At 38.4% G+C, this 27,405-nt stretch overlaps 1 protein-coding gene across 2 annotated transcripts; it reads left to right on the top strand.

The window, feature by feature from the left end:
* The first annotated feature begins 633 nt into the window (after positions 1-633).
* Positions 634-27,405, top strand: rorc (RAR-related orphan receptor C). 2 transcript variants are annotated; one of them, XM_032558134.1, is made up of 13 exons: positions 634-967; positions 1,074-1,175; positions 8,427-8,456; positions 18,833-18,918; positions 21,343-21,484; positions 21,570-21,899; positions 21,994-22,095; positions 23,018-23,139; positions 24,417-24,549; positions 24,645-24,752; positions 24,836-24,946; positions 26,155-26,264; positions 26,348-27,405. In XM_032558134.1, exons 1-13 carry the CDS (start codon positions 931-933, stop codon positions 26,510-26,512), a joined length of 1,578 nt encoding a protein of 525 aa, XP_032414025.1. In that variant the 5' UTR covers positions 634-930; the 3' UTR covers positions 26,513-27,405. The 2 variants fall into 2 exon arrangements, with proteins under 2 accessions (XP_032414025.1, XP_032414026.1); XM_032558135.1 differs by lacking the exons at positions 634-967; positions 1,074-1,175; positions 8,427-8,456 and adding an exon at positions 10,477-10,732.

The following is a 27,405-nucleotide window of genomic DNA, read 5'->3' as shown; positions in this document are numbered from 1 at the left end:
TCTTATTTTACAGCATTGAACTAAAATGAACTGAAACTTTAACTGAGACCTTCAACCCATCAGATTCTCCACTCCTGGTCCTGTAGGAGACAGAAGCATCCATGTTTGACTGCCTCTCTGTTCGCTGTAAAGCACCAAGTTCTGCCTCCTTGAGTAAAAGTTGCAATAACACACAGTCACAACATGCCCAGATATTCAGAACCAGCTCAAGCTGGAGCTGCTCTCGGCATTAGTCTGGACCCTGCGTAAGCACTGCGTCTTACAGAAACATTTGATCATGTAAACCGAGAACACATATTGATTATTCATCGTTTTCTTTGTCTTTCTGCTGTTGTAAAAAAAAAAGCAGGGATTAGATGCCGTCGATAAAGTGAATCCCTACAGAGGTGTGCACCTCCGGGGTGTACGCCAGTTGGTCCCTGCAAAAAACAAACCATAAGAAAAGCTTTATCCAAGCATGTTCCACGTTCGCATACAACATGAAATCAACAGGAATGCCACGTCTCCGCGTTTTATTTTGTCAATTGGACTTTGTGGCAGCAACATGGGATTATATTTCACAGCCGAGCACTTCAAAGCAAACCCGATCCGCTGGCGTTACGTAACAGCCGGTGACATAACTCTCTCCAGCCCGGCCTGGGACGGCCAGGGCGCGCTGGAGGGGGCTGGGGGTGAGAGCAGCGGGGCTTGAGAAGCCACGGCCCGGCCTGGTCCAGCTGCACTCTCCGCACTGCCGCTGCTGCTGCCACGGGGGTGAGAGCAATTATTTCACAACAGCCACACACAGGAGAAGAAAGAGGAGGAGGAGGAGGAGAAGGAGGAGGAGGAAACGCGCTGCTAGAAAGAAAAACTAAAGTGGAAGAAGAATGATGGTTGAGTTTTTGGACCTGTGAGGCCGGAAAGAGGAGAGATGGCAGTGCACGTTTTCAAATGCCTGCGCCGGCCCGGGCGCTAGAGCAGCCAACAGGTAGCATGTCTTCTGTCATCTTAATTTTCAGCTCAAATAGAGGAAAGTAAGTGGAGCTCAAGAGAGGTTCGCTGACTTCTGGCTTGCTTGTGGCTGTGTGGGTGAGAGGTGAGTGAAAGAGCGCGTAGGCCCATCCAGCGCTGTGACAGGAGCGGCATGGAATATGAGGAGTCAGACTTTCTACCTGCAGACACCCCCAGGAAAAAAGGTAAGCCAGATCTTATCCAGCATCAGGGCCGACCCGAGGCATACGCAAACATGGGGCCCCCTGTTGGCCCCAAGAGAAAGTGTACTTAGCATCTGCACAAAGGCTCAAATCAGAAAATTATTATATTATCATAATAGTAGTTTATTTCATAATTTCACTCAAACAGCAAAATGTATGTTATTATACATTCACTACAGTGAGCTCTTTATTTCGAGAGTTTATTTTTGTTCATTTTTAAAAATTCAAAATGAATTTTCTCAAGAAAATATACACTACTAATGAAAAGTGTTTTCAGAAATTGATATATACAGACCGACAGAATCACAGCTGCTAACCTGAAAGTCGTCCAGCAGACAGACACATAAGCGTCCATGCATGCTAACAGAAAGTTGAGTGGAAGGACGAAGTGGGATAGTTAAGTTAAGGTGCGTCTGTTAAGCCCTTCCTGAAATAATGCCAGAAATGGATCCAAGAAGGAAAAGGACTGGACTAGTGCTCTGTGGTCCAAAAGTCCTCTGCTCAAATAAAAGTAAATTTTCTATAGATGCAGATAAAGGTTTTAAAGTCTAGAGGAAGAGAAGAGAGGGAATAAATCCAATTTCCTTGGGTTCAGTGTGAATTTTTGATTCACATCCATTATTTGAACATTTTATGTTTCCTTTCTGGTAATAAAAACTATTTTATTGCCAGTTTAATAAACCTCTCTGAATTGAAATGAAAACTGACTGATTGTCTTATTGGGAGCCACTTGTATAAATATAAAAACCTTCAGAACTTAAAAATATATGTTCACAGAGTTAAAGTGAGTTAAAACAAAATGAAGATTTTAGGGTTTTGGCTCTGAAATGATACCTTTTAAACAGCTGTTACAGATACATTTTTATTTGGTATTTTAATTAACTAATTAATTTCGCACAATGAAAGTGGCTGCCCCTTCGAAATAGCAGTGTAGCCACAGAGAGCACATTGTTTCCACAACAGGCATTTTTTTATATGAAAGAAAAATTTTTGTAGTTTTTGTTGCAAGCACCGATACTGCAACTAATTCATAAATAAATGAATCCTTACATTCCTGACATTACAAGCAGTTTGCTTAATCAAATAAATCCATGATCGTATTTCTCAACATGCCGTACTATATGACCTCTTCTACACACTCTTTATCTCACCTTTCCGTCACTCCCATCTCTCACTATTCTTTACCCCAGTAACCCTCTTTATCCCATTCACTGGGCAGCAGCAAGGTGCTCTGAGTGGGTAAGAATGACACTAAGACAGCATAATCCACTGGGATTAACCCTTATTTTTGCTTCTGCTTGTTGTCAATGCCTTTCTATTCTGAGCAGCCACTTGCTATAATCAAACTATTAGCTACCATGGCAAGATAAGACCGCTCGTCCTTCTGCTGCAGAAACCCACTGCTCATTGTTCGCACAATGCAGGGGGGCAGTTTCTGAAGGACTTTATAGGAATAATAATGCATAAGTTCAAAGTGTACAATTCAGAAGAAGAGACTTTCCATCTGTATTTGTTGGAGAACATCAGGAATATGCTGCTTTATCAGAACATGTAGGATGATGACACTTCAGTAAAGCTGCAATAAAGTCTGAGTTCAGCATTTAGTCTTACAGTCAAATCTCAAAACATTAAATATGCTGTAATTAATTAATTAATTCCAATTAATTAATTAAGTGAATAATTAAGGCATACACAGTGATGCTTTTTAGATGACATAGACCTTAACTCTGTTATTTCCAGACATTTGTTTTTTCATTTATGGATTAATGGAAGCTTTTTGTCTTTTCAATTTATTCAATAAAATACAAACAACCACTAGCACACATACACACTATAATGGCAAATGTAGACATTAACCCTACATGCTTAATTTTGGACTATAGGAGGGAGAACACATGCACATGATCCTGGTCAGAGTTTGAGGGAAAAACATTTTTGTAGTTTGCTAACAACTGCCCCACCATGGCAAGTTGTATGAAAGCCCACCTGTGACAAATTCTGCTGACTCAACTTGATTTAGAAAGGATTACGCTTGTGTATGGAAGGTTTCATAACTGGCATTCATGTCAGAGCAGAACATAAACAATGGAGGCAGAGGAAATGTTTGCAGACCTCTGGGATGTAATTGCTTTAAAGTCAAAATCTAAGGAAGAACACTGATGAAGAAACGATCTGAATTGAATGTTATGAATAAACAGATTGAGGCAGAGAGAGGCTGAGCAGTAAGAGTTCAGGGAGGTGAATGGGAACAACGGACCCCGGGTCCACCCCCACTAAAAGACTAAAACTTTGCCAAAAAGCAATTTAAAGATTATTCAAACTGGAGAAGATTTACTTATTTACTTTTTTATATATTGGCCATTTATTTTGGCCTCATTATTTATAATGAGGCCAAAATAAATGGTCTTAGCTCCAGTCCTCAAGTCAGCTTGGCTGACAGCATCTGTTTTGTGAAACATAGTGATGGCAGCATCATACTGTCGGAATATTTTTCTGTGGCAGAAACTGAGTAACTCCTTGGCATACTGGCGTGAGATGACAGCAGTGAAATGTATCCATATTCTTCAAGAAAACCTCCTGCATGACACATTGGATCTCAGACTGGCAATGATTCACCTACAACACAGGTGTCAAACTCAAGGCCCGGGGGCCAAATCTGGCCTGCCACAGCTTTTAATCTGGCCCTCTAGACTCCAAATTACATCAATAAGTCCTTCCAGTTTTTCACAAATCTGCAAAATTCCAACAAAATCTACAAATCTCCACATTTTCTTCCTGATTTTTTTTCAAATTTTTGCAAAATTGGTCAAAAACATTGGGTTTGAGTAACTGCTGCCTCAGCCTTACTTGATTTTATAGTCCGTAATTGATACAATGAGAAAATAAAAAGTCACATTTAATATCATACATTAGCTCAAATATTGTAAAAATTCCTAACAGAATTTTAGGAAAATGTTTAATTGGCACTACAAAATCTACAATTTTGATTGCAAAAAACCCTTAAGCAATCACAAAACCCTGGAGGAACAGCTACTTATTGATATTTTAACAGTTTAATTGGTTTTCTCAATAAATTCTGGCACAACTAGACCTTTATGAACATTCAGATTTTTGATATGGCCCGAAATAAAAATGGGTTTGACACCAATTATCTAGAGGTCTGTGGATGTTCTATGATGTCCAAATCAGAGTTAAATCTAGTTTAATATCTCCCCCCAAAAAAGAAGCTGTTTACTGATGAAGCCCATCTGCCCTGATTGACCTTGAGAAGATCTGCAAAGACAAATGGGAAAAACACCCAAAGACAGATGTTACACGTTTGTAAAAATACTAAAGAAGACATAAGATTGCAATTTGTGCCAAAAATACTTCAAATAAATGACTGTAAGGACTAAATAATAATTTGCTTAAATAGTTACAAAAAAAGTCTTAAATCATGTTTTTCATTTTGCTATGGTCATTATTTAAGAACTAATCAAATTAGTCTAATATAACAGCATGTTATGCTTTCTGCTCTGGATATGACCTTTGAAGCACCAAGCAATTCAACTCAGGATTTGCTTGTAGATGACACAAGACCAAATATGATCGAATTTTAGAGCAGCTGGAGGCAGAGCTGAAGCTGACACGCTATTATGCAACACACACAGTGTTAAGTAGAAGTGGAAAAAGACAGTTTTAACAAGATCAGAGCTACTTAGAAGGAAACAAAATGTTAAAACTGGATGTTAAGGGGCTTAAGGACTTGGAGTAAAACAGCATCAGCTTACTGATCAGGTCCTGGAAACCGGTTTATTCAGGGTGAAGCGGAGAGTCGCCGTGTTTGTGCTGCTCTTGTTCGGTTTCACACTGCTGAGCCGGCTGTTCTTGGGGTGATGAGTTTGTTGGGTTTTGTGGCTGTTGTGGGTGTCTTCTCATATTTCTTAAGCATTTTTGGTGTTGCTCACACAAAGAAAAACCCTCTTCTCTTTTCAGAAATTAATTCTTTGTGTCGTCACTGCTCAGCCGCTGTGGATTCAATCCGCTTCATCAGTTCTGCAGCCGTTTGTGAATCTGACATTGGTTTCTGTTGCTGCTGCATCCGGTTGCTACCCTGCTTAAATGTTGCAGTTTAATAGTTATACTCTTCTCAGCTATTCAAGAAATTAAGCTACAATGTCTTAATGACTGTCATCTAATTCACAAGAGAGTAAACTCTATTATTAGTCTTAAATTAGAACTTAAAAAAAAAAAAATGTAATTAAGAAAACAAGATTTTTACTAGAATTCAGTCTCATCATGATGCATGTTGCCAGCCTAAAATATTTAATACATTTTCAACAATTATTATTTTTTAAGTTCATCGCCTCTGAGCTGCCTGGCTGAACCTGGAAAGGCTTATTAGCTCTAAGGGCATGGAGTTAATGCCCTTTGTTGGTCAACAGTCCAGATTAATCCTCATCATCAACTAAGTTATCCTCATCAGGCTTTTATATAGTTACAATTAGTGCCACTTTTTTGTTGCATTTTTTTATTTGATATTTTCCTATAATATGATTTTTTTTTTCTTTTAATCAACAATGAAATCATATGCATAAAAACAAATGTTTTTATTGTAAAAAAATAAAGTTTTTATTCAGGCAAACTTGTTGTCCTCCTCTTCAGGCTCAGTGGTCTCCAGTACTGTTATGTAATGCAGCAACTGTGAATTCAGTAGCGAGCCTCGATGTCAGCGCGCAGACAAGCCAGTGAAATTTTGACTGATGGGTTTCGCCAGCAGCCGCCTCCTCTGTGGAGGCTTAATGGCCACCCTGAAATCTGGATGTAGCTGAACGTGTTTCCACCTAATTTTACAGAAATACATCTAGTTTTTATTTTTCAAAAGAAATATTTATGTTTGAGGCACAAAAAGAAAAGCAGTAATCCTAATTTTTGCTGTTTGGTGCATTTCTTTAATTGGTTAATCGTCCAAGTAAATGCTAAGTTGTATTGCTAAACGATCGAATGAACACTGACCAAAATTTAAGAAAAATGCGTCACTAAAAGTCGAAAAACAAAACCTTTTGCTAAACAATCCCTTTAAAGCACCTGCCTAGCTCGTGTTGACGTGTTTTTTAAATTTTCCGTGCGTGCACTGCTCTGCTTTCATTCCATACTTTCTGCTTATGAAGCAAAACTGATTTGATGAGGGCAAGAAAACAGAGGAAACCACAGAGGACCTGAAGTGGCGCCAGACAAAGGCCGGCAAACTCTGCGCCTTCCATTGATACTTATCTGCTATGCCTTAAAACATCTCTCTCTCTCTCCTTCTCTGCCTCTTTCTCTCTCTCTCTTTCTCCGACTAACACACACACACACACTGATGTGTACGACTACAGAAATAAACTCTTTGGTTCAGAACCGACCCTCTCTCACACCTACTGCAACACAGACTCTCACAACTGCGGTCAAACAGGCAGACGAAAAAGGAGGACCAGTTGCTTCACAGACACCCACCTTCCTCTGCCTTTATCTCTGCTGTGTAAATGCACTGAAGTGTCACACAAACAGACACCAGCGTAAATAGGAATCTGCTAATTTAACCACTTTTACCCAGGATTCTTATCTGTCCAGTTTCTGCACCAAAAAGATAAAAGATCTTTCATCCAAACTACCCAATAGGAAGAGGATTTAATTTCAGCTTAATATGAGTAACTGAATTGCTTTCTGTCACACGTCTGAGTTATTTAATTGTTAGGACGTCCTAAATGTTCAGGAGACGGGCTGCCGTGTTTAATTGCATGTTTGCTCAGGATAGAGGATTTTGTGATTCTGAATTCAGACGTCTCTGCAGTTGGCACATCAGGACGTTGTCAGCCACCTCATCACAGTTAGTCATGCTGCAGTGAAGGTTTCGGTGGCAGAAGCATTTAGATTATTCATGTAGTGAAAGACAGTATCAGTGTACTGTAAGTAGGTGAAACATTAGAAGTAGATTATCACGATGTTATGGCAAGGTAGTGATTAATTTGTACCATTTTCTCCGGATGGCAACTGATTTGGTCTTGATAACTTTAATTGTGTCGTTGTCTCCATAATTATTATCGCAAGGTACGTTATTGGTGTCAAAGAGTTTGTTGTTTATCTGTGTTATTATCTCGTGATTACAATTTAAATATATCATTTTAAATAAACTGCAGCTGTGACAACTCTTTTTGGGAAATGAGTTTAATAGTGCAATTGTCCAGAAATGACGGAATTTGTGATAACTCAAATTCTAGGATAACTCAGCTTGTGGCAAATATTTCATAATTTTATGACTAAAGCTCATCATTGTCTTATCGTTTTACAACAACTGTCTCAGTGCACTAAAATGTGAAAAGTACAGAATATGAGATGAAATGGAAATATGAGTAATTAATCACATCTTGAAATAAGAGCTCACTGCGTCTTGATGACATTTTACATTTTGTCTCGATCTCAAGATATTTAATTTGGGATAATAATTTAGTTATCTCAATTTAGTTATACCTAATTTTATAATAATTGTTTATTATGTCCTTTTACTCAATATGACTAATTTAGTGACATTTTGTAATAGTCCTTTGGCTACGCCCTTTTCTTGAAACAAATCATTTCGCCAATACTTGCTAGCTGTATAATTGTCATAACACGTTTTGTGACTACTGCCTCTACTGAGCTGTAATAACAGTTTAAATATTTTGAGACAGCAAAGTCGTCGTTTTTTCAGGTAAAGAGTTAATGTGGTAATCAGGAAATAAATCAATAAGATTATAAATTATTCATTAACACGTTGCTGTTGTAGATCATCAGCTTCTGCCATGATAAGAGCGGCTCTTTCTTGGCATGCAATGGTTATCTCCTGATCTTTAGCAAACAAAGCTCCTTTTCTCAAGATATATAGAGAGATAAGCAAGCCTCTTTTTTGTTTTGCTAAGATAATGCAAGTACTGTTCTTGTGTTTTGTCTAAATTGTATTTAGTGAAAATGTTAAGCGTTTTGATGTTTGTGTTGGCAAAGGCATAGTCTGAGTTTGATGGTCATGATATGTTTTGTGATTAAATCTCTTACAGATGTATCAGCATGTCAGCGGTGTTCTTACAATGTTGTTTAATTTTTTTTTTTTACGTTTGATATTATTTATAAATGTTGACAATTTGCGGTAATGTTCAACTGAGACAATGAGCAATCCATATTGTTGTTTTCTTTTAATTTCTTTATTTTGGGCTAAATAATATTTACTGTTTTCCCCAGGAGGCGCCGTGTCCAAGAAGACTCATTTGAGTAAGTCGTCTGTGTTCAAACCGTCTCTGTGCGTTAGCCTCACATGATGTGTGTGTGTGTCTGCATATGGTAATGACATTGCTCGTGTTTGTGCTAGATATTTGTGCATGCACTGCGGTTAACTTCATAGTTTGTGAACATGCAACTTTGCACCTGTACAGCAAACACACGCACACACACCCATATTGGTGTCGCTGGGGTTGAGCTATTAGCAAACCCAGTGAGGGTTGTGTGTATTGCACCTGTGCAACCCCCCCTCCTTTCTCCCATGTACAGGCACACACACATGTACACCGACACACACAAACTCCAGCTACTTTGGCATCTGAATGCAGATGAGAGCGATAGCATCTTGTCTTTTTTTAACTCGTTTGGTTTAACACTTTCTGCCACAACTTTAGCACACCTGGCCGTGTTATCAAGTGTGGGATGCTCTGCGTAACACAGCTTTTGTATTAAGTGGTGTGCTGATAAACAAGCTGAGGCTGAACGGTGATAAATTCACTAGAAATGTGAATGAAAATTAAACCCAGAGCTGTTAAAGCTTTGGTGTCCTTTTTATTCATCATTCGGCTGCTTCAGAAGGAGAAATATCAGTGTGGGGAGACAAAGAAATGTACTGAGAAAGCAGGGGTGTATTGCCTATTTGCATATTTACCCAAACACTGTTAATATAGTTTAGAAATTCAGACTTTTTTTTAGTTTTAAGTGTTAAAACTTACCCCTGAGGCATTTTAATGATAGTTTAAATATAAAAATGATTAGCTTCCTTTGAAAATATGTGATGAATCATTAAATAGATATTACACGCATGCCCCTCACTATCTTCAGCAGGGCCCTCTTGTTTGCCTTTTCCAAAGTTTTACACACAGCCATGTTAATCTGTCTAATTTTTGTGATGAGAAAAAAACCATTAGAGGTGGAAAATGTACAAAAACTGATCTCTGCTAACCTTAAACTAGAGTGTTCTTTATGCAGCTTTTGACTCATCCTGCTGATGCTAACAAATTAAATCCATCTTCATCTTGAGCTTGGCTTAATACTGACTGGCACTAATCCATACTGATACCAACCAGGTCTGTCTGAAGAGAAGAAACACCAAGCATGATACTGCCGCAACCACGGGGTTCCTTTGGTGATATCCAGTCTTGTTGTTTGTGCCAAACGATCCTTTTGGAGCTGTGATCAAAAGAATGAAGACTTTGAAGAAGTTTTAGCCGAACCCGGGTGTTTTCTCTGGAAGCGAACTTCCAAACAACCCTTCCTTTCAGGCACAGCATATCTCATAAAAAACACAACTTGCCTTTCTTTACTTAATCAGCATTTTTAGTTTGTAAATAATGCTTCCAACTCGTTCCACACACCCTTGACTAATACCTTTTTTGAAAATCTCCCTTTTGTTTCAGCTGAGAGGTGTAAACAAGAATATGTTAAGCTAATCGGATGCACAGCAAATGATGTTTGTGTGGATTAAAGTGATGCATCAAACAACCAGGTTATTGTAGCTCTCCAGTTTTTAAAACACATTTCGCCCGTAAATTAACGGAGAAACTTACCTGCAGATCTGCAAGCTAAGCTGAAAGCTTTAGAGTAAAAAGAAAACACCTTTTTACTCCAAAGTAAAAAGGTATATATGTTGCATTTTATATGCAACATATAAAATGCAACATATTTATATGTTGCATAAATATTTGTACAACTCCACAAGCTAACAGGAAAGTAAAAGTTTTTAACATCGTTTGCACGGTAGGAATAAAATAAAACTTGTCGTTTCTACAACCAGCATGTTTCAGCTGCATCGTCCAGGGACTCCTGCTAATTGAGTACAGTTTTATTCACATGGACAGCCTGAGAGGCACCAGACATTATGAGGCATTTCTTCTTCTCATGTGTGTTATAGAGTGAGGGGGTGCAGGATAACAACAAAGGCATAAGGAAAAAAAGTACCTTGAGAAAAAAAAGTCAAGACAGGGGACAGTCCCCCCCTTTTCTTTGTCTTATGTCTCTCTCTCTCACACACAGAGAAGGAAGGTGAGGCGGTGACTGTCACTCAAAAGTCTGAATATGTGTGCTGAAGCTGCAGTGAGTACCTGACCCAGCTCTCTGAAGGACGAACAGGAAAAAAAAAAAAGAAAGAAGGCAGATTAAAAGATATTGTTCACCAAAGACAAAAGAAAAGAGGTGATAGACGCTAGGCAAACAAAGTGAGAGGAAAGAAGAGTTTGTGAAAGTGGGACAAACGTCTGAGACGAGTGGAGGAGTGAGGATGATGCGAGGTAGGGATGAACTTCTCCGGTCCGTATCTGTGTGTGAGTGTGTGGGCAGTGCAATCAAAGATATTTTATCGGGTAAATCAATTAAAGTCGATGCTTCATGATGCTTCGAGTGCTTTTGGTTTCAAGCAGCAGCGTTTCTTTTCTAGCCTTCATGAAATACTTGAAATAAGTTTCCTCTCATGCAGACACCTGTCGCTTCAAACAGCTCCCTCACGCAGCTTGATTAAGCGTTTTGTTCAGTCTCTCTCTTTTATAACGCAGTTATTCTTCAAAACTTACTCTGCTACAACTCTGAGGTTCACTTGAGAAATGTTTGGCCACTCTGCTTTGGATCCTCTACAGATTGCATTTTTAATCTCATAACTGCTCTCTATGAAGCCTGGTGTTTTGAAACTTATTTGTTCTCTCCAGAGTTCTGCATTGGTTGACTGTTGGCGACATTCACGCCGATTGATGTGTTTCACTTTTATGCTTTGGTAACATGATTCAGAGTTTGCACCCTTTGATGGCTTTAAGATTTGAATCATTGCCACGGTTATTTCTGCCCACAGGTACTATACAGCTCACGTATGACATTTCGTTCAATTCAGAGAGCGACAATTCAAAGTGCGGCGAGAAACACACGAAAGACTGCCTGTAATGCCGCGTGTCTGCCCTTGTTCCGAGTCGTTTACATATTTAGTTGTAGCATTCCACTGACTGAACTGAATTATTCATGAAAGCATAAAGTGGAGCAGGCCGAAATGAGATGTTGCAAGCCTATTTTTTGCATTCGCTTCCACTGAATACAAATCAGCGGAAAACAGGATGCAACTTGACCGCAGCGCATCAGTTTAAATGGACTAACTCCATGCAGACGCGGAAGACCTGACCCGCAGTCAAAAATTATGATTGAACAAGAAGAATGTCGTTTTCTGGTGTTGTAGGAACAGAAAGGTGAAAAACTGAGAAGCAACAAGTTTTCCCGTGCAAAGCTGCTTAAATGGTTTTGCTGTTGCAGCCTGCAGACACACGCACACACACACACACACACACACACACACACCTACAAGCACACACACCTTCGCAGCTGCTTCTTAGATGGCGCCTAGATGCAGCCTATCTCTCTCCTGCAGCTGCACTGTGGATACTGCGAAACCATAGAGCACCCTCCAACTGATGGAGATATTACTAAATATTTCTGCCTCTTAGCCGCAGCAGGTAAACCTGTTTGCTCCCTGAATTTACACACACACACCCCTACACACCCACACACAGCTCAGTTAGTGCATTTTGTGGGATTCTTGTGCAGATCTTAGAGTTTTTTTTTATCAGAAAAAGGATTTCCTTGTTCCTCCCGCTGCAGAAAACTTGCACACAGCTCTTCCAAAAGCACCAGAAGCGGTTTTTCTTCAGATCAAAGCCGACTTCACAATCGCAGGTGACACATTCTCCCCAAAATATGGTAAATGAAATACAGCAGTTGAGCTGATTCATACCCACTGCTACCGTCAAAACATGACTTTTGTCTAACACCTCTGAAATCAGAAGGCACTTCAAAGTCCTAAAGGATGTCAAATGGTGCTCAGATTGGCTTTAATAAGTCCCCCGTCCCTCAAAAAGGATGCCGTGGGTAGTTTTCCGTCTTTGTTGTTTATTGTCACAAAGCAGCTCTCTGATGAATGAGTTAGTGATCATTTACAATCACACTTGTTTCAAAAACAAAAATCTAACTGATCATACATTTAAATATATTTAAACAAGATGTACTTTGCAATAAATCAGCCGTCATCCTAAGGTCATGCAGAGTGCTTTTAAATAACTCACTTATGATATTACTGTACTGGCAAAAATCTTTATTTTCATTTTTATAAAAAATGTTTGGCCCTTTTTTATTAAAAACAAAATTAGTTTTGCTTTAGGGTCGCTATTTAAAGTTTCAATGAAGTAAAATAACTAATTATTATTTCTCTATTTATTACGATATAATTAATTTCCTGTGCATTTTAAAACAAGTTATTTTGGTAACGTATTTCACATTTAAAAAAACCCTCGGAAATTAATATATTTTCAAATGCATATTCAGAAAATTATTCACTTTCTACATGCTATCTTACTTATTTAATTTCTTGGTTAAAAATGGTCAAACAATTTTTTCTAATCTGAATATCGTTCGTACATTAGGAAACGTTTTGCTCTTCAACCCAAGTTTACCTGTAAGGCTTAACTGCATATATTTCTTGATTATTCCAATGACTTAAATAAAGAAAACAAATTCAGAAAAGTATTTAATCCATGTTACAAATAAAGAGATGAAGTGATTCTAAACTACATTATCTGTTTCTGGGTAAAATGTAAATAGACTCTGATTTTCTGATTGTCTTTTTGCTCTGGATAAACTCTGTTTTTGTGTGTGTGTTTGTGTTTGTGTGTGTGTTCGTGTTTGCGTGTGTGTTTTGTGTACATACAAACTTTGGTTGCTGCCTTGCTTGCATTTGTTAGCTTCCGTAAGAGGAAAGCTGAGGGGTTTTTTTGTTTTTTTTTTACAGTGCAAAGAGCAGATTGCTGACAGGTTGGTTTTAGGCGGATTGACTTTGGGGTTGTGCGTAATCAGTAAAGTGTTGTTTGTCCTCTCATATGTAAAAATAAATAAAGTAGCCTTAAATCAATTTTACACAACTGTGATGGGAAGAGTTCAATAAAACTATCTTAGGGTTAAAAGCTCTCACAAATAAAATCTTTCCGTTAGATTTCCTGAGTATTTGACTTTTTTAAATTTAAATATTTTTTGTTTAAAATGTTTTCCATACTTTTAGCTGACTAGACCAACCTGAATCTACTTTTACCCATTCATGATTTAGTGGTTGTGATTTGTTTGTTTGTTGTTGTTTTTTTTTTTTAAATCGAGACTCCTCATCTTTGGCCCATTTTCTATCACATAGGAGGATATTACAGAGTGCAGCCTGACACACATTTAGCTGCACAGGCTGCATCTCGGTCAAATGAACATGAAGCCAAGTAAAGTTTTAATGAGATGCAGAAATGGGATCATATTTCTGCATCACATCAGAAATGTTCCATGTTTTTTTAAATCAGATTTTTCTCCTCTTTGTCAGTTTATTTAGTAGATTGTCACAGCTTGAACTTTATAACTTTATTTGGTTGCAAAACTTTTAAAATGTAGGATTAAATGTCTTAGATTTTGTGAAATCACAGGCACACTAACCATTTCATAATGCACTGTGACCTTACTAAACTCATAAAAAGTGTGAGAATGAAAACACAAGAAACAATGACGACAAAAAATTGTTCCTGACCTCCTTTGAAATAAGAAGAAACTCTTTCTAGTGTTTGCATTTGCAGTCCTAAGTCATGTTTTAAGTTTTTATTAACGTTGCATTATTTTCTGCAGCACCTCTGCTTTTCTAAGATGAAGCAGATTAATTATTGAGATAGCTAAACATTTATCGAAAGACACGTCTTAACATTAATTGCCCATCTTCTTTGTTCACTGACAAATCAGAACATTTCCATCACTGAAAATCCACTCAGCTCAAGACTCTTCGCTAATGTACCACCTCACAGGTGCACACTTAAACTCGTAAATGAGTCGAGTGGGTGTTTTGCTAAAGCTAACGCATGTTGTAACAGCAGCTTTCTGTGTGCAGAGCCAGTTCAGCGTCAGCAAAACAGAGCGGAAATGCTGGAAAGCAGAACCGATCTGTGCTGTTAACAAACATGAAGACAGAGAGCTGGTTAATCGATGTAAATGGAAAACTTAGTGGAAACTCTTTCATGCATCACATTTATTTACAGATTTTACAATAAAACTATACTTATATACAGAATGCACTTGTTGGGAATTTAATCTGAATGATTAAGACTTTATTTTTAAGTACCATCACACATGCAATTTGTGTAAAGTTTGTTTTAATCCAACATTTAAATGAAACAAACAGAAAAGAAATAAAACAAAGAAACATTTCTGATATCATTATCTTTATTCATCAAGGCAGATTTTTTTTTGTCAAATGTTTTTATTCATTTAAAATAAAAATCATCTGGGACCATGCTTATTGTTCAGGTGTTTAACAAATGATGAAAGCTACATTCTTTGGATTTATTACGATAAATGAGCAGAAAAATGTAAGTTTTCAGTCTTGACTGTAGCAATAACGGCTTAAATAAAAATTAGTTGGTTTCTGTTGATTGAGTGGTGCAACATGTCATATGTTAATTATTCAAACTAAGAGAAATCAAGCAAGATGTTTAAATAACATGTTACTCGGTCTTTGCTTTTATTTAGCCCAGATAAATATGTTAACATTTGGACGTTTTCAGCCCATATCTGTCAAAATGTGGCCTCAAAAAAAAAGACATTTACAGAAGACGTCTTCTTTTCTTTTTGTTGACTTCCACAGTGCCACACAAAGGGATTCTTACACATTTTTTATTTGTTCTCTTTACAACTACAAACTGCAATGCATTTTTAGAATTTTATGCACTAAATCAGAAATAATTGTTAACAGTAAAGGGAAAGGATGCGTTGTAAAATCCAACTCAACCGAATATCTTACAAAGAGTATAATAATGTCTTGCCAATGAACGAGAAGAGATTGAAGAGAATGCAAACCTGTAGAGATAAGGACATCCATGTCTCTGACAGACCGGCTAAGGAAACATTAATCAGAGCAGCAGCCAAGAGACCAAAGGTCACCTTGGAGAAACTGCTGACCCACAACTCAGGTGGGAGAAAGTTTTTACCAGAAGACAGTGTTTCATTCAGATGAGGATCCAGTTAAACCCTACACATCACATAATGCTTGTTGTTGTAACAAAACATTTTGAAAACCATATGTTGTAATTCTTCCACTTGTTGATGGTCTATCACGTAAAATCCCAAGAGAAACCATTGAATTCTGGGGTTTTAAACTGACATAATGCAAAAAAAGAAAAGGTTTTGAGTAGTTTTGCATGGCACTGTAGCTTTCCCAGTTGACTTTGCCATGTTGCACTACTAAAAGTAGAAATAACAGATTTTTTTTGTTGTTGTTTTTATTAGATTTTTCCTACAATCCCAGTTTTTTGAGGAAATATCACAATATTTGCAAACCCTGCGCTGCGCTCCCTCCAGACACAATCTCTCTTTCTATGGTTAACAAAAATTACACAAATGAAAGCGGTTAAGCTGCAAAGTAATTTTATCTCGCAACCTCTGACAAACCTGCGTGCATCTGGAGATGTTGGGTTTGATTGGATTGAGCTGTGGCTGGAGATAAGAAGATGAGTCCCAAAATGCCTGAAAGTGTCGTCTTTCTGCTGCTGATGTCATGATTTTGTATAATTTTTTTGCTTGCATCTATTGCAGCTTGAGAACCACCAGAGCTGCGATTGCATGGAAACATGGTGTTGTTTGATTATTGTGTGTTTTCTGTGTGTGTGATTGAGTGCGTGAGCTGTGAAAGATTGTGGGTCACAGTGGATTTCCTGTTGTTTGAGGTTGACAATCAGAACTGAAATAGCAGAAAAAGACAGAGACCACTGATGCTCTCTCCACATATCCTGCAGCAGCTCTCAGAGAAACTTAGCTCAACTCACGGCTCTTGTTTGCAAAACTACACAATCCACAATGGATCTGAGCTCCTACATCTTGAGGTCAAAGAGTCATGGCTAACTCTGTGAAATACCTTCTTATCAGTCAGGCTTTTATTGCCTTCCTCACTGTACGAACTTCTGCTTTATGCGTTCAATTACTATTTAATCTCATCCTCTGAAGCCTTCGGGTGCTCCCTGTGGCACCAGAGAAAGAGGGCACACACTGACACACTAACACACACTTGCGACAAAACAAAATCTGACACAGTTCTGCGCGGAAACACAAATACTTTGTGAATAAAGGCAACATCCACATGCAGGCGTGAGAGCTCGTCTCGCCGGGGACAGTCACACCTTCGGAGCATGTGTGGAAGGAAGACAGGAGATGACACGACTAGATGAAAAGATTGCGGCGTGTTATGGCCTTTGCACGCTTCCAGATTTGGTACAGTAACACAGACTGAACGCGCTGAGGCTGTTCTGTGAGGAAACGCGCAGAAAACACACATTTTCTAGACGGCTTTTTCAGCTTTTCTACTGGTTTCATATACTCTTTTGTGACAAAAACCAGCACTGAGCAAAAGACTGAGGGGTGTGAGAGTTTACAGAGATCAGGGGCACAGGGGGAGGCGAGTGGGGGACGGACATTACTGGCAGTGATGAATGAAAGACTGCATTACTGGCAGTTGTCCTTTATGAGCGAGACAGAGAAGAATCACAAAGTTAAGAAATGACATGAAAGAGGGACAGTCAGAATGAAAGAGAAGTCAGGCAACCACTTAAAAGGACTTTGAGGTTGACACCTTCACATTCGCCACCTTTCTCCATTTGCAAATATTCCACGTCCTTAGACGACACCCCTCTTATTGCATTTGATGTTATTTTGTTCATTTGTACTAAGTCAGAAGGCGCTGGAGAGGAAAAAACCTTTGGTTTGCCATGGTCGCACAACTGCTGTTTGATGTTAGAGGGGAAGTACAGCATTAGAGAAATGTTCCCACTGCTGAGTTCACCTTTCTATCATCTTCCTTAGGTAAAATTGTGCAATTATTTCAAAGGGACTGAAGGGGTTTCCTGTCTAGAAATACATAAACAAGTTTTTTAAGTGATTTTGTTTTTATATCTGAGATAGTCATTGATTAGGCCTGGGCAATGTGGCAGAAAATGTCATATTGTGAATGTTTTGTACATTAAAAATCCCAGTTAGGGTTTTATTACTTTCTGCTATAAACATTTAACAAAAATATTTTGCCCAAATAATACTTCTAACCAGATTTAATCAGTCGTGCAATTTGAGCAACTTCTGTGAAGCGTAATGAATATAGAATAAATATGGATTTGTGATTTGATGTGCACTCATTCCCACTCTATTTTATCAACTTTAAATGCTAATTTTAATTTGAAATGTAGGCAATGACAATAACACTCGGATACGATGCACTGTTGCAACATTCAGAGTGGTTTGCTAAGTGAAAGGGAAACTCGTCATTCTGAACAAGAACTCTCTACTTCGACCGATCGTCAATAATTTCTAATAATTCAAAATATCACATTACATCATCCACCGCTGCTTTTATTAAAACACAGCTTCACAGTTTGTCTAATTCTAATGGTTTAAATTCATTCCCAGCTATTTAAAGAAAGCTTAGACATTTTCAAAATGCTACTCAAGCTCAAATTTAGTATTTTTGTTAAAATTATTTGCACGTTTTACAGATAGCATTCTTCATCTCAGCTTTATTATCACTAACAATAACAAAACCATGCTGATTCTCACGCCACAAAATGATGAAAAACCATATAAACAATGTTCCAACCGTCGCATGGTAGTTTTAAAAATGTCGTGGTGCACATCAACTTTCAAACAAGAGCAAATCCCCGACATTATTTGCATTAATCTGGTGACGAATGCTTGTTTCTGCACCCTGAGGAAACGGCAGCCTGATCTGCCTGACGTCTTCCTGATGATGAGCTTGTGCCTCAGGAGTCTGCTCCATTTTTCTGCTGAGTTGATTAAGTCGATCTTTGCAAATTATCTATCAATGGTTTTGAGGCATTTGGCACTTTGAGTCTTTCTACATTTCAAGTCACTGTTAATGTTAAAAGGCTTTAATGCTTTTTCAAATTTGCATTAAGAAATCTTATGACTGTTTGGCCAAACAATTGTGGGGCAGAAACTGTTGCAGCTTGAAAAGGTTTCTTGTTTGCTTCTTTTACAACTAATGCTGACGCACTCGCCGATAAATCTGCTGACTGTCAAATCTTCCAGACCTCAGGTTATATCTGTCCTGGCCTCTGTCAAGACTTTTTCAAGTTACTTTATTTCAGAAACTTCATAGATGGCTTGGAAATCTTTAGTTTTAATTGGAACATCAGTGTGATTAATCAGAACTGTCAGATTCAGTTTTTTTGGTGAATTTTCCTTCCATCCATCTGCATGTCTGAAGTTGTGATACAAAAGAGTTTAGTGCTAAATCTAGAAAACTGTTAATTCAATTTTTGTTTTTCATTTTTGCCTCTTTTCAGCCCAGATTGAAGTTATCCCATGCAAGATTTGTGGCGATAAGTCTTCTGGAGTTCATTATGGAGTCATCACATGTGAAGGCTGCAAGGTGAGAAACAACAGACAAAAGAAAGGTGTTAACCACAAACTGTCTTGTGGACTTTTTCACCTCTTAACCCCCACTGGATCTGAGTTTTAAGTGTTGGAGGAAAAATAAGTGCAGCAAATTGTTCATACATAAGATCTAGAGCACAAATTGCACAAAGTTCTGATGCAACATAGAAAATTCCTATAAACAAATTGTATAATCCAGCAGCTTGTATTTTTGTTCCTGTTGTCTATTTGTGTTGTGTTTTTATTATTAAAATAATTTACAACTTGTAATCATCCGTTAACATATATTTCAATATTTTTATGTGCCTTCATTTTCACAAGTTTTAAGCAGGTAGCTGGACTGAGACGCAGGGTCTTTCGGTTCGTGAACAAAGAATTTTCACTGCTATTTACTAGCAGAAATAGAGGATATGAAAGATGAAACCTGAAATTTCAAAAATCTGTATTTAATGTATTTTATAAGTGTAAACAATTTTAAAATAGAGCTAATATTAACTTATTGAAAAAAGCTGTGAAATAACCATTTACCACACTGACGAATTTCAACTCCAAACTCAGCATTTTGGTAAAACATATATGATAAAAAAACCTCAACTTGGTCAATGTTTTGCACTAAAAAGACCTAAATGTTATGTTAAGTAGCAAAAGTTTCAGTTTCAAACATTTCAGTCAAGAAAATTAAGAAATTTTGAAATAAAAATTTAAATGAAGTCCTGTCTTATGGTAACTTTGTTTTACAAGTTACAGGCAACATTTCTGCAAAGCATCAGACTGCAGGCTAGCTCCTAGAGGAAATAGCATTTTTTTAATAACCAGCTTGTTAGACATGTAGTACAATATTTCACACAATAAGCATGTGTTATTATTGATTATATATTTCTATTTGCATAAGCTTTTATATGAGACAGTAGCATCAGAAAATGATCATAATGTGATCATACCAGCCCATGCCTCCTTCAGAAAAGCCTGTTTCCTCACTATATCCAGTACAAAATAGTGTTCAGCTAAGTGTATACTCCCAGTAGTTTCTCATCAGTAGTTGACAAAATAGCATGGTCAATGTTGCCTTTGTAGCATAAATACTGCAAAAGATAATAATTAACCATGTTGAGTTTTTACAGTGCAACTCACCCTAACCCAGCCTTCTTCATCTCTGAAGCTCAGTTATTACAGTATCGTTCCTTGATGTTGTTTAAATTGTTATAACAGTTTTCAGTCTGACTGTACATTGACTTTGAGAGTCAACTGAGATGGTGAGATGAGCTGAAGTGATGTCACATTTGAGAACCGTGCAGCCAGAAGGCCAAGATGGGTAAATCCCAACAAGTTGTGCCGATCCTTTAAACTTCACAGGTAGAAGTCTTTCACAGATCAGACTTAGTTTGTTGTTTTGTTCTTATGCTTATTGTCTGGCAAGTCATTTCACAAGTGAGCTCATCAAATACGTTATAAACTAGGAGCCTGGTGACCACAAAAACACTTTCATACCAAAGAAAAGCAGTCTGTCCAGGTGTATGGGTTATTGGTTTCTTGAATGTTTCTGAATCTAGAGCTGTGATGATATATTTCACTGAAGATTTATTCAGTTTTGCTTCTTTTTGTCACACTTATGTGCTTCCGGTCATCACAAAAGTTTAAATAACAAAGTCAAAATGTGGTTTTCAGCTCATGATTCTATTTATTAAGGAATGAAACTATTCAAACCAGCTTGGCTCTGTTATATTAAATTAGCCCACCTTGTTATATCATAAGTGTTGTTTGTATTTCACCACATACACACAGGATTGGTTTCTGCCTGACCTGTAGAATCAGGAAATTTTATAATAAAACCTGACTGACAATATGAAGTAGACTAAAGATCTCAAAAAAAAGAAGAAAACATCATGCAGTCTAAAGAAATTCAAGAACAGATGAGAAACAGAGTCTATTAATCTGGAGAGAATTATGTAGTCATTTGCAACCCTCCCACAGTGAGAGCCACTTTCCACAAACGGAGGAAATATGACACATTGATGAACCTTTGCATGAATAGCCGGCCCACCAAAATGGCTCCAAGAGCGAATGAGCAACCAGGAGGTCACTACAGGTGACCTCCTCAGTAAGTTTTCCTCAAACTCTGCATCCAATGGAGAGTTCAAAGATTGAAACCACTCAAAAAATCCACAAAGGTTCATCTCACATTTGCTTAAAGAATGTTTTGAGGACCCCACAGGATTTTGATAAATGAAATGCTTTGAAAATTGTGTTATTTCACAGGGTACCTTTGTCTGAGCTGTCGCTGACTTTTTCTTCTCTGTTATTATAAAATTGATAATTTTCTACTGAAATAATGAAATATCCAATAAGAATCTAACTCATGTATCAGTGTTTCTGATTTAAAATTCACGCCTGTGTCTTGCACCGTCACCCGAACACTCAGGGCTTTTTCCGGCGCAGCCAGCTTCCCACCGTATCCTACTCCTGCTCCAGGCAGAGTAACTGTCAGATCGACCGGGCCAGCCGGAACCGCTGCCAGCACTGCCGCTTGCAGAAGTGCTTGGCTCAGGGCATGAGCAGAGATGGTGAGGCAGAACCGGAGGTGTCGACTTTCCCCTTCACTTGCAGAAGTTCCCTGATTGCTTGTTTACCAACATGTGTTCTTTGCAGCTGTGAAGTTTGGCCGCATGTCCAAACGTCAGAGGGACTCTCTTATTGCTGAAGTGGAGCGACACAGGCAGCAGCAGCAACAGCAGCAGCTTCAAGACGACACGCAGGTGGAGCTGTCCTACCCACCCAAAAACCGCCAGGACCACTCCCCACAGCTCCTTCAGCCCATCGCCACACCGTACCCCTACGTCGGTGACGCCTACGGCGCAGAGGTCCACCCCTATCTGGTTTACTCCCCGAGCGACTCGCAGGGGTACCGGGGCTCCGGTGTCTCCCCTACATCCAGATTCCAGGGGCGGGGGGACAGCGGTGGACACCATGATATCAGAGGTGAAAAACTGCAGTGGGAGCTCTCATTAAAATCAGTTTTCTTCGTCTTACTCTTGTTGTTCATTACTATTGCTATTTTCTTCATTTTTGTCAGGATTTGACTCCAGACAGCAACATCAGGATCTCATGACTCTTCATTCCTACAGTCCTCTCGATGACCTCTACAACCACTATCCTCACTCTCTGCGAAACATAGGTGAGCAGTCAGCACGGTGGGTTCCTTGTGCTTAATACTTTGTAGAACCAAGTCTTTGCATGTAAATCTTTACCAGTTTTCCACTTGACTTTTTCTTCTATTCTTCTTTGCAAAATAGCTATAGCTCAGCCAGCCTGGATAGAAAGCGTTATTGTCATTCTCGTCCAGTCATAAGTGTTTCACAGCCTGGAACATCCATCTTCCTGAGGAACCTTTTACCCACAGCATGATTCTGCCATCTCTGTGTTTGACAGTGAGGAAGTTGTGTTCAGCATTTTTTCAGGAAAACTCAATATGGTCCCACCTGAATGAAACCTTTCTTTCACATATTTGCCGTGTCTCTACTTGGCTTGGGGTGACATTAAAATTTCTAAAAACTATTTTTCAACAGTGGCTTTCTTCTTGCCACTCTCTCATAAAGACCAGACTTGTGGAGTGAGTGACCAACAGTTTTCCAGTCAACCAATTCTCCTACCTGAGTTGTGAACCTCTGCAGCTCTTCCACTTATGATCTCTCTGATTAATGCTCTTCTTGCCCTGCCTGTCAGTTTAAGTGAACTTCTATCTCTAGCTAGGTTTGCCTTTGTGCCATACTCTTAATTTTCAAACGTGGGAACACTGAGATAATGTTTTATAACCCTGCTTGCAATTTCTCAACCTGCCTGCCATGTTCTTTGATCTTTATAATGCTGTTTGTTGCTAATGTTCTCTAACAAACAAGTGAAAAAGTGGAAAAAGACTCAAACGGACTTGATGCAAATTCACGCCACACTTATCCTTTCACTTTCATTTTACAGTTATGCACTTTGTTGTGTTGCATTAAACCCGGACGCATGTGTTGAAGCAGTTGGTGCGAGGCACCGTATGCCTTTAACCCGTGATCATATTTGTAACATACAGCCGTTTTCTCTCTCTTCTTCAGATGAGCTGTGTGCCAGCGTTGTGCGTTCCCACAGAGAAACCAGCCAGTACAGACTGGAGGAGCTGCAGGCTCTCAGATGGAAAGTGTTCAGCAGAGAGGAGATCCAAGTCTACCAGAGCAAGGTATTGCCAAACTAAAATGATCGTATTCTACTTGTGTCTTTTATTTCTCAGGCTTCCTCTTGTGTGATTCCGACAGTCTCATATCAAAACACGTAGCTTCTCGTGGCTTCAGGTCGCCTTTGTTTGATGAATCAAACAGAAAACAGAGAAAACGTTTTTCATTGTTTTTCCCCTCCTTCTTGCTCTCTGATTGCTCGCGTTTTTGAAATATAAGGATGGGGTGATGTTGGTGGGAGTAAATTAGGTCATTAAAATTGTAGCAGCAGAAGTATTTATAGTGTCTTTAAAAAATATTCCTACCCTTTGATTGTTTTTCTATTTTGTGCTGCTGCAACCACAAATTTCAGCTGAGTGTGACAAAGTAGTGCAAGACTCAGAAGCAGGCAGATAAAGATACACAATTTTACATTTTTATACTAACAGAAATATGAAACATATGATTAGCCCAATTTACTCCGATACCCATAAATAAAATCCAGCTTTAACACCTGCCTTCAGAAAACACATAAACAGTAAAAGGACTCCTATTGTGTATCATTTAATCTTAATATAAATTCATCTGTTCTGTGAAGTTCAAAAGTTTGTTAGAGAACGTTATGAACAAACACCAACATGAAGTCCAAGGATCATAGCAGACAGGTCAGGGGTCAAACTGTGGAGAAGTCTAAGCAGCGCTAATGTTACAAAGGAATACTCCAAACTTTGAACATTTCACCCAGATGTTCAAAGCTTGTATATCGATACATGGCTGTCCATGTACCCACGGTAACTCTGGGGGAGCTGCAGAGATCCACAGCTCAGGTGAGCGTATCTGTTGGCAGAACAACTTATAGTCCTGCACTCTACAACTCTGACCTCTATGGATGAGTAACATGAAGAAATCCACATCTAGTCAAATTTGCAATTCTGCTACTCAGACACTTTATCATGTCGTTAATCCATAACACACAAAACATGTGGAAGATGGTGGCAATGGGCGGCAAAACATATACATTTATGCCACACCTAAGATTTTTATTTTTAAGTTTATTTTTGTCATGTATTTTTAATTTTATTAATTTGGAGAAAAATCCAATCCCAAAAATCCGAGGAACCTCTGTTGAGGTTTGTGGTTATGTGAGGAAGGGTGAAGAAGATTCAAGGAGTGTCAATAAATTTTGCAAGGCCATCTTAGTGGAAATAGAATAAGCTTATGTGGGATTACAGAAGTTTGCAGCTCATTTATTATGTTGCAGATCAAATCTGTGATAACAAACAATCCTAACTGCGTTTTCCAGACAGTGGATGAGATGTGGCAGCACTGTGCCGTCCGACTGACTGATGCTGTTCAGTATGTGGTGGAGTTTGCAAAACACATCCCAGGTTTCCGGATGCTCAGCCAGAACGACCAGATCGCACTACTCAAAACTGGTAACACTTCAGCAATCTCAGTTTATCCCAATGAAACTTGAATCCCTGCAGAAAACAGGGTTAATTCTCCGTCTTTCTTATATCTCCCCTTCCAGGCTCCATGGAGGTGGTTCTGGTCCGAATGTGCCGCTTCTTCAACACAGAAAACAACACTGTTTTCTTTGATGGAAAATTTGCTGGAACTGAAGTCTTCAAGTCTCTGGGTAAGAGTCTGACTCATAATCCCTTTGTGATGAAGCTGATGGAAAATTTATGGGGACTTATTGGTCATTTCTTTTCCCTGAAGCGTGCGGTGATTTAATCGCAGCGGTGTTCGACTTCGCTCATGGTATGTGTGCTCTGAAACTCACAGAGCAGCAGCTCGCCCTCTTCAGTGCTCTGGTCCTAATTAACGCTGGTAAGTCTAAAAATTTTTTAAAAAGCAAGACGTCGTTCAGTATTGACATGTTGAAGTTCAGAAGTTTATTCTTCCCCAGGAGTTTTAAACCTTTTTTAGACCATAAAGATCAACTACAAACACATCATAGTGCTATTTCAAACCCAGATAAAGCTGAAAAATAGGTTTGCATCTGGAAAATGCAAACTTGATTTGCTGTTTGATTTATTTATTCACACAAAATTAGTCTTCCTGTCACTAAATGACTCCTCACAGACAGACACTTTTCTCGTTTATAGTACCTTGCAAAAATATTCACACCCCTTCAGCTTTTTCACATCTTGTCACACCACAACCACAAACCTCAATGTATATTTCATCAGAATTTCATGTGACCAGCAAAAAGTGGAGCACAATTGTGAAGTCGCTGGAGGCTAACGTTTTTGGCCATTCTTTGCAAAAAATGCTCGAGCTCAGTGGGAATGGATGTAAAGCTTCTGTGTTCTTAGATTTTACCAGAGTTTTTTAGTTTAGGTCTGGACTTTGACTGGACCAGCACAGGACATGAATCTACTTTGTATGTTTAGGATTGTTGTCCTCCTTTTATACCCCTTATTTATTTTTTATTATTCTCTTTATTCATTTCATTCAATACAAATAAAAAAAATTTTAATACAAAGAAAAAAATAAAATAATTTAAAAAAATGAAATGAAAGGTAGCAGAAAGAAGAAAATAATCTTATAATATCTGCCCCTTTTTCTCAACTATGGTTCAAAGCAACAAAAAACAAACAAAAAACAAACAAACAAAACAAAAAAAAATCATCCATCCAGAACAGTTCCTGAATATTTCATGTAAAAAAAAAGAATCTAAATTTTGATGCATGTCTCGTTACTGTTAATGCTTTCCATTCAATCTGCTTAACCTTAAGCTATTCTGGAAAGAAGAACTGGAAACAATTTTTGTCTCTAGATGTGCAAAAGACACACTTGTTACAGTAAAAGATGGTTCCTTAAAAAAAATAGTTGGAAGAGTTTAGCACAAGGCATGCAACACTTTTAAAATTTCTAATTATAACATTGCAGCATTTTCATTTGAGGTCGCAATTAGGCACTACTTCACGTTCACATACAGTAAAGTTTGTGGTTTGTCAAAGAACATAAATACTTTACACTTGCATGCTTTCTATCAATCAGGCAAATTTTACAATTGTTTTAAATTTCTGCAGACCGTCCCTCTCTAGAGGACAGAGTGAGAGTCCAACGAGTACACAGAAGTGTGGAGGTGGGACTCACTCACATTCTTCACCGAGACAACCACGATAGTCTGTTGCATAAGGTACGTGTTTCCTCACGTATAAATATTCTCTCACACTGTCCTCACTGCTATCGCTCGTCTCACTGTCCATGTCCTCTCGGCAGCTCTACCAGAGGATGGCAGTGTTGCGTTCGCTGTGCAGCCTGCACATGGAGAAGCTGCGCTGGTTCAGCCAACGATACCCGCTCACTGCTCACTCTCTGTTCCCCCCGCTCTACAAGGAGCTGTTTGCGTCCGAGGCCGAGCTGCTGCCGGGGGCCACTCACTGAGCAACCTGCGGAAGACTCAGACATACGCACATGTCCGCAGACGAGCAGAACCTGGAGTTTTACTGGTACTTCCCAAAGGAATCTGTATTCTGAATAGGAGGAAACTGTAACTGTAATGGATTATTCAATGATTTGAATTGAGTAATTCAAATCATTGATAGGCTGATAGATTGATTATTTCAGGGAACTGTGAATTTTGATGTTATTTGAGAGTATATTTTTAGGATTTATTTTGTCTCAGGATGTGCTGTCGTAATTCTTCCCAGCTGTAGTTACTGAGTTTGTGTCACAGTTTGTTTATGCAGTTATTCAAAGAGGCAGGATGCACTGTCAATGTACACCTAAAATGAGCCCAACATCTCTCTGCAAATGAAAATATCACTCAATGCATCTACCTTGTGTGTTTCGCATAAGCTTGGATTCAACTTGAAATTACTTTTTTTTTTAATTCCAGTAAAAAATTGCAGTAAAAAAAATGCTGTTACCCTTTACTTTTAGTCCGATTTAAAACCAGAGTGTTTCACTGGTGCTGTAAGGTTAGCTTTTTTTAGCAGTAAATACCACACTGGTTTACAAAAAAAGAAAAAGAAGAAAAAACAAACTGTGCTTTCCGGTAAAAAACAAGCAATAAAAATAACAAACTGTAACAGATGTTGACCCCATTTCACAGGAAAAACATTACATAACCCCAATTTTTCTGCTGTCACTTTATTTTCTTTCCATGTTTCAAGTTGTGTAAAGTTTCTTTATTATTCACATCTAGAAATGTTGATGTAATGTTAAAATATTCTTGTTTGACATGTTTTCTGGTTCGATTCTTCTGCTCAGTGTTTGTTTTCCAAGCGGTTTTCGACTGCATCATTGCTTAAATAAACAATACAAAAACAGAGAAA

The sequence above is a fragment of the Xiphophorus hellerii genome, chromosome 3 (genome assembly GCF_003331165.1).
Source record: "Xiphophorus hellerii strain 12219 chromosome 3, Xiphophorus_hellerii-4.1, whole genome shotgun sequence".
Taxonomy (NCBI): domain Eukaryota; kingdom Metazoa; phylum Chordata; class Actinopteri; order Cyprinodontiformes; family Poeciliidae; genus Xiphophorus; species Xiphophorus hellerii.
The sequence above is the reverse complement of the archived record's forward strand: the minus strand, read 5'-3'. Positions and strand labels throughout refer to the sequence as shown.